The sequence below is a fragment of the Pygoscelis adeliae genome, unplaced genomic scaffold, assembly GCF_000699105.1.
Source record: "Pygoscelis adeliae isolate BGI_AS28 unplaced genomic scaffold, ASM69910v1 Scaffold62, whole genome shotgun sequence".
NCBI lineage: Eukaryota > Metazoa > Chordata > Aves > Sphenisciformes > Spheniscidae > Pygoscelis > Pygoscelis adeliae.
The window spans coordinates 5,225,370-5,238,729 of NW_008824401.1; the positions used below are offsets into that span (position 1 = coordinate 5,225,370).

Consider the following 13,360-nt stretch of genomic DNA (forward strand, 5'->3'; position numbering starts at 1 on the left):
TTTTGCCTCTGAAGATAGGAAAAACTTCCCACAACAATACATTTAACGAACCAGAACACTTGGAATTAAAGTTTTCAGGGCACTCAAAACACACCAACTTTCACATGCATTGTTTTCAATCCTCTTCAGTCTCTATCAGTTCAACCTCACTCAGAAGACTCTGGGGCTCTTTTTTACCAAACTTTTCCAGACAGCCCTGGAGGGCTTCGGGCAGAATTTAAACAATTTCAGGATCTTTTATTTCCAATTGCTTTATGGCACTGCAAAACAAAAGTGACGCTTTCTATATCGAAGAGGAGCATTCTGCCACCCCTCAAATGTGTAGGATTTTTAAAAGTGAAAGTTAGAAAAATATTCTTCTTCATCCTGACATATTTTCAATCCTCTTAAAACAATCTCAACAACTATATATAGTATGAAATTAGCTCTCGCCTATTACCCTTGTTCCTACATAGAATTTTCTAATGTGTCTCACCAGTAATAAATTGTAAACGAGGCTATGACTCTAAGAGTAGACAGTGTGTTTCATGGGTATTTAAACAACAGCATTAAGTACTATAGGAATCTGTGGAATGTGGAGTGCAGATTTATGTGTCTTAACAATTTCTTTACTGGTTTGTAATAAGCCAGCAAACTAACACTTTATTTTTATATTAATTTGGCCTCAGAAGTAGAGTATACTGGAGCATGACAAGAACAACAAAAATAAACTGGCATATACTTAATAACTGTAACAGTGAATTGCCTCCAATACTAAAATATTTATCGAAACTGGGGGAAAAAAAAACCTAAAAAGAATTACCCTCAACAGCCTGCTACCAGCTCTTTAACAGTGGGCAATGTAATGCCTTAAGGTACCTCAAACTGTCTTTCATTTTCTAGACTTAATGGCTGATTGCAGAAATCAATGTTGCCATTAGTAACAGAGTATTTGTTATGGCATGATTTCCTCTGTTGTTAGGCTTGCAGAATGATTACAGTATTAGCGAGGTGCTTTCTTTATAAAGGGCTGAAGATATAACTTTCAATTTACTATCCATTAGTAAGTGACTTTGGAAATATAGATGAGACCAGAAATCTTACCTGTTATTACTTGGAGATTTTATTTCAGCAGTCATAGGCTAGTAACTTTAAAAATTGTACCAGGAAGCTCAATATTTTGTAGACATCTCCAATGAAATATTATCTGCTTTGCTATTTTGTACACAGCAAGTTAACATGACATACAATGCAATTAAAATGTTTCAGTCCAATTTCTATTTTTCTTGTACTTTCAAATAGATGTGAATTAAGCAGAAGGCTTCATACATGTTAAAATATGCACATAAGTTAAAAGATTGTCAAAAAGTTAGTAATTTGTATTTTTTAGTCTCTTTTTAATCAGTCCAGCGGCCAGGTACAAGTAGGTATCTCAGCTAAGTAATTGATATGGTTGTGGGAAGAAGGGCAATCAGAGAGGTTAGCCAACACAATGTTTATTAATCCTGTTTCTTTGAACTATAGCTCAAAGAAGGCATCTTTCCTCACCCTTTTAAATGGAGGACATAGAAAGATCTGCAAGAGAGACACCATGAATAAAAGAGGAGGGAAAAAAAAGCACCTTCCAAAACCTGGAGGGTGAGGCCCTGGAAGTGACATTGCCATTGGTGACTGTACAGACCCTGCACGCTGCTGCCAGTGGGGTGGTGGAGGTGACAGCCGAAAGGCTAGGAAACCTGCCCTTGGAGGGAAGAAAAGGGTGAGCCAAGAATTAACCTCAAAGGCATTGCGGGAACCCAAACACAGATGTTCTGGCATATAACACCATGTCCCTGTGGACTGCTAGGAAACGACCTAACAAGAGTGCATAAACTACTTTGCTGCTGTGATTTCAAATATAGCTATGAAGCTTTCAGTGCAGAGAGGGAAGGAGAAGTTATCATACCTGAAGAGGAGGGTGAGGAAGGATGTGGGCTGTCCTCCTGGGCACTCCCCGTCTGTGAGAGACCCCCACCTACTCCGCTTTCTTCAGTAATGTTAGAGGACCCTGGTGTTGTCGACCTGCTGACAGACTGTGACTCCTGATCACTTCCAGACCCACGTCGCTCATCAAGACTACCTTGAATTATTTCATCTTCTCCTTTCCTGTCTCTTTTGTGGACCCTGGAGTGAACGACCACTTGGTGGTATGTTCTAAAAACCCTTCCGCAGTCTGGGCATTCAGTTGGCTTTTCTTTTACATTTCCATGACTTTGTAAGTTGTACTCGAGTCCCTGGTTCATACCATGTGACAAAAAATCTCTGCTGCCTTCTAAAGGGTCTAGTTTGTTTGGCAAGTCTCTCTGATTGCCCATTTTAGTGCTGTGAACCAAATCAGCAGGCATTTTCTGCTTAGAGCCATCTGCTCCTACTAACACATACTCCCGCTTCTCCTTATCAAACATAACTCCAGCATTTGCCAAAGTGTCTTCATGGCTGCGCTGTATCTGCTGCTCTTTAGACAAAAAGCCATGTTCCATGGCCATTCCCCTTGCCATAAGCTGCCAGGCCTGATAGCTGTTTACTGGATCCATCTCTGCTGCTTTGGCGGCAGCTTGTAACCTTTCTATACAGCTGGATTTCAGAGGAGGCACCAGATTGAGACAGCCCAATAAAGAATGTTTATCCCCTTCAGCAATACTGTGGCCAATGCCAGAAATGGGTGAAAGGAGCTTCCCCAAGACTTCTTTCTCTTTCATGGGCATATCTCCTTTGTTATAGATTTGATTTTGTTCACTTAAACTCGCTTTGTCGGGAGGAAGAAACCCACTCTGCAAACATGACAGATATCTCGAATATAAGTTTGCATGAGCTTCCTGGGACATGCTGCTGATGGAGACAGGTACTTCGGGATCATTAGGAGATTTGTTCTTTACAGATAACTTATTCAGGTGAACTTTCATGTGATTTTTAAGAAACCAAGGCTCTTTGAATCGCCTCCCGCAGATCTGACAGCAGTGTTCAAAGGAATCCTTGTGCTTTCTCATGTGGCCTTTTAGGAACCAGGCTTGGCTAAACACTTGGCCGCACACTTCACAACGAAACTCGTTGGTGGATTGCTCCCCATTCCCATTGGAGCCCTGGCCCTGTGCTGACTCTGCAGTTATGTGAGCCTTCTCCACGTGGCTAATCAGCTCCTCCTCCTGCGAGGCGGCAAAGTCACACAGAGTGCACTTGTAAGGCTTGTGCAGGATCCTTATGTGCCTGTCCAGCTCTTCTCGCTTCTTAAACTTGCCTTTGCAAAACGTGCACCTGAACCCAGCTGTCTGAGCGACAACTTCTTCCTGGACACTGACTGGCTTTGGAGAGGGAATGGGGTTTGAAATATCAGGTGTGCTGTGATTAGCCGGCACAGACAAGTTACAGTTTGCGAGAGGCATTGGCTGGGTGTGCTGCTGTGCTTTCACATCAGGTCGTGGCTGCAAGAGGCTGCCCTTCATCTGTTTGTCCCGAAGAATTGCTCTCTCCTCCAGCTCATGCAAAAGTCTGTTTTCTTCTCGGACTCTTCCACGACCTTTGCCAAGGTTTCCAAGCTTATGAGTACGCAGGTGTATCTTCAGGTTGCCTTTCTGAGCTGCTCTGTGGTCACAGTATGGACACTTAAATGGTTTCTCTCCAGTATGAGTTCGCATGTGTAGTGACAGGATGCTGTTAAATCGAAAGCGTTTCCCACAGAGGGGACATGGGTACTTTCTGTTTTTCCTGGCATCATCCTCTATATCGCTCATCTGAGACATAATCCCTAGGTTTTGTCCATTCAAGAACTGCTGCAGATCCACGCGCCCATTCAAACTGGTGTCAACCTCTCTGTTGAGCTGGTTTGCCAACAGTGCCATCTGACTGCTGATGGGCTGGTTTGCTATGGACATGTGGCTTTTGTCTTCTAGCGGTGCCGACGCCTTCTCCTCTGGATTCTGCCTGTTCTGGAGCTCTGGGAAGGCATGGCTGAGCTGGGAAGTGATCTGGTGCAGCTTCTGGCTCATTGAATACTGCCCATTGAGTATGGTGCTATTCAGATGGGTGTCAGCTTCTGGCACAGCTGAAGAAACACCAAGGCACAAACTAGCTTCCTCCATCTCTGAAAATCAGAAGATATTTTAGATTCAGACTGTGAAAGAGTTACAAGCATCGAATCACTGACATACAATTTGCATTTTATGTTTTACCTACTCATAACAGTGCAAAGGAATTAGTGTAAAAACAATAAAAAGTGTATTAAATGCCAACTGTGCTACACAATTTTGACCATACGTGAGCTTTCATCATTCTGCATGTTTACCAATAACCATTAATTACTATTTTAAAATATGCTACAATTTCAAAATCTAATTATTACAGAAGGGGCAAAGGCTTTTACCACCTCCCTTGTCTTTCTTCTTGTGAAATTGCACCTGTTTACATTTCTAAATCTATAGAAAAAGAAATGTTATGCATCTCTCCCATTTCCATTACAAAAGCCAGCAAAAAAAAAAAAAAAAAAAAATCCATTTGTAACTTTCAGTTCCATTAACCATATTCAATATATTACACATTCTACAATGAGAAAGATGGTTTTATGATTTGACAAAAAAACGATGGTATGATATTTACTGGTGTACAATAAAACAAGATAATGTTTTGGGAAAAAAATAAAGTAAAGGACAAGCTTTAGAACAATAAAAGGGATTTTGCTTTAGTCAACAAAAAGTGCAGTAATATCTCATTAAGCTGATTAGTATGCTGCTTAGAAACAGTACTAGGTGCTGTAACACATGATTATAATCATAAAAATCCTTCAGTGTTTGCAAGTAAGCATTAACGAGGTATATTAAATTTTAAGGAGACTGCGACTAGCAGCTATGTAAACCTCTGAGATTAAGATTTAACCCTTCTGTTACAAAACATTGTTATTTTGTCATTTTGAAACTGAGCCCATCAAAAGGCACATAAATTATCTGCTGCAAAGTCTTAATTCATCGTTGAGAACCTTCAGATTTCAGTTCTTAGGAAAACTTGCCAGATTATAGAAGGAATATCTCTGTCCTTCGATGGGCAAGACATGTGATTTAAGGCACTTTGATTTGTTTTAAAGAGCTCTCTTATGGAACTAGATAAAACCAATTAAAATCTGGGGAAGGTGTTGTGGAAAGCCTCAACAAATTTAAGAATTTTAATAACTTTCCTAATACACGTTAATGACTACAAATTGTACCTACACTATGTATATTGCAGAAAATTAGAATTCAAAGCTGTTTGTTAAACACAAGTGCTCTGTTCTGGTCTGCATAATTGTCCACGATAATCTTCTATCCTTGCCACTTCTCTACTCTATGCAGAAATAATGTATCTATAAAATTCTATTTAAAATATAAAGTTTTGCATTAATAACCTCGAACTATATGATGCTATAAGGTTATATTAGAACATAATTAAGATCTGTGTTGTTCAGTGGAGTGATTTGACACTTTATTGACTAATAAAATTACTGAATTCTATACATTATTGAATAATTAGTTTGGTCAACTTTCTGTTTGGCTTTAGCCAAAAGCATTTACTCACTATGCCTTCTACAAAGGCTGCAGGCACACTCCAGGCGGACACCATTCCTCACACAGCTTCACAGTGGCCACCTGCTAGACAATTTGAGGCCCAAATCTGGTATGTACTTAAAATGCATGTAATCGTGCTCATGGGAGTAGTCCAGTAGGCTTCAAAGGGTGACTCGTGAAAGCAAAGTTCCACACATGCTTAAGTATTTGCAGGATCAGGGCCTAAAAAAGAAAGCATGGGTGTCTCCAAGAGACCTCTTTGGTTCTCAACAGGATGACTGAGGTTGTGATACAATGCAGATCTTTTAAGAAGTTAAAGGGGGAAGTGCATACTCACGTGTATTAATGATGAACGTGAGCTACAAAATTTTGCTTAGATGTAATGAAGATTTTTCAAAGTTTAACAGTGCTCAGATTTAGGTCGCGTTTTGGGGACCCATTACTTAAATCCTGTCAATGTTGTTATTTATAAAAATATCGATGAGACAAGTATATAAAAGGAAAAGGCTTTTATACCTATAAGCTATAGGACTGCACTTAAGTTTAGCTTGCAGTGTCTAATTTGCGAAGGTAGGGGAACATAGTCAAGCCAGATGTTCACCCAAGGCCATGTAGCAAACACATAAAATTTTTGGTTTTCATGAAAGTTTTCTGTGCAGCAGACCACAATCATTCAAAATGTGGGTACATACAAACACTTTTTTTTTTTTTTAACATTTTTGAAAGTTTGCTTAACTTTTGAAACAAACCAAATTTCATGTTCAAAAAGATTAGCTTAACATCTGAGCATTGTCATGCTTAGGCCTGCCGCTGCCTGAAGTTGACTGAGATTTTGAATATCTGCCTACCTACTTCCTAAAAATAAATTAAAAAAACCCAAAAACCCACAAAAAAAAACCAACCAAAAAAACCAACAAAAACCAGAATCCACTTTCTGTCTTGATTCCACATACCACAGGTATTATTTCTCCTCACCATGTTTAAACAAGGCATGTTGGCAAACAAGAACATAAAAATTCAAGAAATGCATTGCATGTATAGACACATACATATATTGAAGAGGGTTTAAAAAAGTCTTTGTGAATTGTCATTATTCTATAACAGCTTGAAAAATGCAGTCTAAATTTCATTTATTCAGTTGACCTCAATGGGAACTGGTGCCTTTACATGCTCAGGAAGGTTTGGGTAGTTAATTTTAGCATTTTATGCTCTATTGAAGTTTGGAAATGCTGACAGATCCCAGTGGAGTTTATTAATTCTGATGTTTAACCCTAAGCATCAGTTCAAATGTATGGTTATTTGGATTGGGGAGGAGAGAGAGAGTTGTGGTTCAGATTTTAAGTTATTCTGTGGCTCTTTTTCAAAGATAACTTTAATAAAGTAACAACAGCAGTTATAGTTGGAACATGATAATTTTTTCTAATTTTGTTTTTTTGCTATTTTCTGTCTCCCACAAACATACAGACACATATAATGTAGAATATAGATAGGATGAGCTGAAAAAAAAATCAAAAGGAAGACCAAACCCATAATTTTTCATTCAAAAACTAATAATTTTGGATCAAGTATGGGGAGCCTGACCCCACGCACATTGATATTTTGGCATTGGAAATGTTATACATTTTTGATGAAATATGCAGAAAGGTCAGCAAAGCCTCTGCTTAGTGAGAAATAACCACCTGTAAATGCCGCATATTATGATCAGCTGTTCAGTTTCTAGGATCCAGCTACCGCAACCTGAAGATGCTACAGTTCTTCACTTAAACTGTATTGCCACCCTCACCTGCCCCAGCTTCTTAGAGTCCTGCCTCCTGCCTCTGGCTCTGAATTGTCTCTTCTTTTCCTCACTCCTACGTGGTTTCATTGCAAAGTATAATCATGGCATTCAAAGTACTGCCACGTGAAATTACCCTCCCTGCAATTCCCGGTTAGTGCATTTAGGAACACAGGGACCATGCTCTCACGTAAATCAGACTCTCAGTATTCTTCAGCCCATTCACAGAAAAACCTATCGAAATCTCATCTTGTATCCACGTGCAAGACAGAAATAAAACTCCTCCTCATCCATCATTCCACTATGAATTAGATAACCCAATCTAATTTACCTAATTTCTCTAAAAAAATTAGCAATTTCATTCTCTCCCTCTTTATCTATCATCCCGGTCTAGATCTATGACCAGACAGGGTTACACCAGTGGGGTAAGGGGCTTTCATTCCCCTGTGAGCCTCTTGCTTTAGGCCTTGCAGGTCAAGGTCCCCAGCTTGGTGTCACGGTGGTCACAGCACAGCCTCTTCCCATCGGCTAGGACCCTTTCCCAGGGTCCGGCTTCTCTCCACCACACCCAAGAGGTGCAGGGGTGCTTCTGTATCACAGACATGTTCACAGCCATGCAGTTGTCCTGCCTCCACATGGATCTCCCTCTAGAGGCAACCGTCCTCCTCAGGCTGGCCTGATGTGCAATTTTACTGTATCCATTCTGCCCCAAAAACCAAATGCTTAAAACACTAAAAAAAACCTCATGTGAATGGAACTCATTGAAATTTACCTTTTAACAGATAACCAGTTTGTAATTCCAAGTGTTTTGACAAATATTTTTCTCAACATCTTTCTTCATTATGTCCTGCCCTTCTTGCCTCCCCAAAACAAAACACTAGGTATTCAAAACTAAAAAATCTGGAAATGCCAATTTAGAAGCACTGATGTGATTCTTCATGGGAGGGAAAACTTCTAGCTTTCAATTTTTAAATATATAGCCTCTTACATTATTTTCATTATTCTGGTCCCTCTTGTAAGGAAAACACAGAACATTTTGCCACCACACGCACCGTGAACAGAAGCACAATGTTCTCTGCAGTTAACATATGTTTACAAAATCAACTGCAAATCAAATTTGAGATTGTTAAGAAATTTAAAATATGTTTGTTGAAATTTACATAGTAAATTTTTGACCTTTAATTATCTCAAATGTTTTGTAAAGACAGTGTCCCCCAAGATGTGGCACCGTACAGAGCATGTTGGTATCAGGAGTTGTTCACGGGCTGCCCTTCCTAACCTAAACAAACCCTCAGCTCTTGCCCAGCCGAGCCGGTCCAGCCAGAAGCCCAATCCTCACCCTGCTACATATGCACAGGCTACAAATTGACTTGGTTTATACTGCACAGAGCAGGGCAGGAGCAGCCCCTCAGTAAGAAGCAAACAAACCATCAGAGGACAGCCATTTACTGTGTCGGGTGTGCAGTTTCCTATTTCTGTGAGGAGGGTACTCAGCTTATGAAATTCACAACTGGATACATATATTATAAAAATACTCTCTCATCTCCCACATGAAGGTACAGTGAGACATTCAAGTCCCTTTGATGACACTAATAGTTATTTTGATTTCACTCACATTTTTGCCTTCAAGACTATTTCCTGTGATATCAATAACGAAAGTTCTGACTTTAGCCATTTCAATTGAACACACAGATTTTATTTAACTATTTGAAATGGATTACTGGAATTTAAAACCAATTATGACACCAGAAATGCCTGTCATCACAACTACATTAATGTAATACGAGAAGCTCGGCTTCCTTTTGCTGGAAACAGGAAAAAAAAAAAAGATGGCAACTAGAATAAAAAATAGTTTAAATATATGCCTACACACACATGTAAACGTATGCATACACACATATATCGGTACACACACACGTATGCATACACACACCTGTTATCTTTGTAAACAGATGGACTAAATTCAGCTCTCATTTACACCTGTTCATTCCTACTGGACACACACACTAAAGCATTTCCCTCTTCACTGCTGTAGAGAAAACGGTCATTTTAAAAACACTGTTGCGCTGTTATTATAGCTTAGATTAGGTTAGTTAAAAGATTTACAGTTCAGTAAGCAAAGTAATGCTTTACAAGCTCACGTGTTTAAACGACAAGCTTGCTCTGGCCCTGATCCTCTGAGCAGTTACAGTTACACACACTGTTACTTATGCTTTCAGAATATAGACCTGTTATTTATCTTTCCAGCTACAAAAATTCACGTATATCTACATTATCTTGCGGTCCATTGACAAATTCTAAATACTCCAATACAGACTGCTTCAGTTCTTAGCAACTCATAAACAGGTATCGCTGAGAAACTTCAGAATATATATTGAATTTTTATTAAATATTGTTCTTATTGTTGTAGCTGAAACAGTTTAACTAAGGCTGTTATAAGCATAATACACTCCTGTTAAGAAATACAGAACACCAGACTACTGAACCCTTTCAGGGTCATTAAACAGCTGTAAACATTATTACAAAAATAAACCAGAGATTTCATGCTTACATTTTAGCCCAGAGCTTGGTGTGCTGAGCAAGTACATTTTTTTCATCTCTTACAATCAACGCTGGTGACATTTGGGCATCCAAACAAATTACATCACAAATATTACTGAGGTGGGTAGGATACTGAGCAGTTTATTTGCCAGATGATTAATATATAAACAGTAGGGCAGGATAGATGACCTACTCTTCTTTGACTGATTTGTAGGCAATACTGAGAGACATAGATGTAAATAGTTAAATTTTAACAAAAACATGTGTGCACGGAAGGGGAGAGGAGAGATCAGCTGCATTTAATGCCACCAGGACAGCATTATCCAATCTGATAAAATGAAATAAACGTTAGTCCAGATTCTATTCTCATTTTACTTATGTAAAATAGAGTAACTGCATTGAGTTCATTGGAGTTTTCCTCCTTTTTTTTTTTTTTCTTTCCCTCTCTTCCCTTTCTTTCTGTTGGTTAAGTAGGTGTCCTGCTCCTTGGGGTATAATAGAATTATATTAGGGAAATATATGGTTTCTGGAGTGTAACAGAATGTCTTAAAAAAAAAACAAAAAAAAAACAAACCACAATGTTGGCCTACAGGTAATGTGTCCTAGCTATTTGTGTTTATTTAAATATTATTAAGGCCAACTTGGTAATTGTTATTACTACTAGTCACTTTACCGCATTTAAGTTTTGTAGTCACTGCAAGGCATGTGTAGCTTCTAAAAATTAAAAACTGGGGGGAAGCACCACTCGAACACGGTACGTACAAAGTACCGGGTGATCCTGTGCTGACCAGCTCCCGCAGTCCCAGCCAAGCACCCAAGGTCGGGGCTGGAGCCTCATGCGAACACCCATCTTCCAGCATCCAGCCACTGCAAGACCACGCAGGGGGGAGCAGGGAAGGCATTTGACAAAACTATAGCTGCTTTGTAGTGCTGATATTTAAACAAGCTGCTTATTGATTCCAAAACAAAGTACTCCTTTAGTAACAACAGAGCCAACTCATTCCACAACAGTTATGTCTTAAAGAAGGGTTAGCAGAGGGATTTTGAAGTTTCAAAAGTCATTAGCAGACAGAAAATTGTTTGCTGAGGCTGTACTGCTTTCACTCTGGACTGAGAAGACAGTTGCTTTCTAAAATACCTGTTACATCTGTAGGGTACTTTCTAGCTAGCACAGCATTTTGGACTGATAACTGATCAGTAGAAGATAAATCACCAGAACAGTCTTTGGTTGGTAGCACCCATGGAGTGGAGGACTGTGAACTGTTTGTGATCACAATCTAGGAAGACGAGCAGAGAGGAGAGGAGAGGTCATTTATAAGTCTCACTCACAGATTAGAATAGAAAGATTAGAAGAATGCAGACAAGCTGTTTGATTTATTGCTACTTTGCATGTGACTTAGCAAAATCTGTTTTCCTTCTTATTTATTCTATTTCACTTGCATATACTTAAGAAGTCAGATCCAAAGTAGAGAAAGATAAATAATTGGTACTGAAAGTTCAGTAGATTAAAAAAAAAAAAAAAAATCCTGCTTTTTTTCCAGGCACTGGTTGCATCTGGGATCATTATTTTTTAGCTTATAAGCATTGATTCTCATTTTACTTTTTTCTTCCCTAGTGTTCTCCTGATGACAAAAGTAAAGATAAGAGTGATACCAAAATTCAAATGGGAGCCTGATTTGTGGAATGCTTCATTAAACTAAAGCTTCTGTTACTTTAGAAAAAGCATTTTTAAAAGTAAATTCGTTATTTTCATGTAATTTGAAATGTATACAACTGATTAAACTCAACCCAATTTGATCAATCTCCTGTAGCTCCTATCTGATCATTCACTTTAATTAATCTAACTGGCATCCACGTCAGATTGAAGAAACCTTAAAATTAAGCTTTTAACGATCCACTTTAGTATCACACAGTACAAATAAAATAATAAAATGCCTGGAAGACTTTGCAAAGCATATTTATGATTTCATTTTTTGTCATTTTTACAGCATGAAATAGGCTCTGAATCTTCTATTCTCATCTGAGGACAACACTGTACCGCACTGGAAATCTGTAATACTCTAACTCATTATATATTATTAAAATAAGTATAATGTTGACCCTATTAATCCTGCATTCCTCACACAGGCAAGTTCCAAATAAAAGGCAGTGCATTTCAGCTGGGTGAGAACAGGAGGATCAGGACCTCTATACCAATTACAAAGAGATCAAGCAAGAAGAGTTAAGACCACAGAACTCAAATCACAGTTTGAAACAATTTAAACCCAAAACTGTAATGCTGGGTTGATGATTTTCTTTTCATTTCTCAAAGGCTTAGACTTAGGTTTTGTGCACAACTAAATATAATGTCAAATGCACTATGTCCCAAAGATCAACATATGACTGATTGTGAAATATTCATATGCGATAGCCCAGCGAGATTTTGTTCACAAGGGCACCTGTCAGAAGCACAAGCTTGGATACAAATCATCAAATAAGTATGTAAAATCATTACTAAAATCCAGGCATGCAATCAGATAGTCAGTTGTCTGAAACTTGTTGGACCATAGCCAGCACAGTGGCTCAACAGACTAATGCTTTGGTCTTTGCAGATCCTCAGGGCCCTAGTTCAGTTCTTCCTGCTACTGGTCAGGTCAACTGTCTGTACCTAGCGTTGACTTTCCTGGCACTTAATGCTAGGAGTAAAGAAAAAAAACCCGAGTCCATAAGTTCCCTTTGACCTGAGCCACAGAAACATCTGCTGGTTGAGTCACGAACTGCTTGTTGGCCAAGTTTAACAGTAACCGATCCTGTTGCGGATCAGCTCTCTCAGCAGTAGGTGTCACTGCAATAAATAGATGGATTTCAAGGGACAAAGACACACATTCCCAATGAAAATGCATAAACAGAACATCCCTGAATAAAGAGAGTTTCAAAAAGAAGTATATGGTCCAATTAGACTTTAACTTTATGCAAAATGCTGGAAATCTGGTTTGGGGAGAAATGAAATTGCACAAGTGTGATTGTCAACAACAACAACAAAGTAATTCTGTCCTTTAGTCCTGTGTCACAGAGATCCTTTAATTCACATTAATCACCTCCCTGCAATCCCAGGTCTATTAGGTAAAGACTGTTACAGTTAAACCTTTTAAAAAAAAAGCTCTCTAACAAATTAAGTAATTTTCTCTAGTGGAACAAAAGACCTAGTTATATGGAAAGACACTGCACACTCAACTGTAGTTTTAGGACTTAACAAAGACCACAAAGTTAGCCTATTTTCTGTCAAATTAGAGAGCCCATACCCAACCCTATCTGCATACAGAACAAGGAAAAAGAGAATACTTATGACAGCTTTAGGAGGGAAAACAAGATGTCTCAAGTATAGATTTAATTAATAGAGTGCATATTTTGAAAAAGCAGTAACCAATTTATATTTGAAACAGAAATATGTGGTACGCCAAATAATACCACAGAGATGTCAGCCAAGTCTACACCATATTTGGTTTCATTAGCACAAAAC

At 38.7% G+C, this 13,360-nt stretch overlaps 1 protein-coding gene across 1 annotated transcript in view; it reads right to left on the minus strand.

The window, feature by feature from the left end:
- The window catches only part of ZNF536 (zinc finger protein 536), a 146,363-nt gene that overhangs the window by 75,120 nt on the left and 57,883 nt on the right, over nt 1-13,360 (minus strand). The window contains exon 4 of the mRNA XM_009320282.1: nt 1,925-4,096. Within this exon, the coding sequence (XP_009318557.1) occupies nt 1,925-4,094 (2,170 nt within the window). The 5' untranslated portion in view covers nt 4,095-4,096. The remainder of the gene's footprint in view (nt 1-1,924; nt 4,097-13,360) is intronic.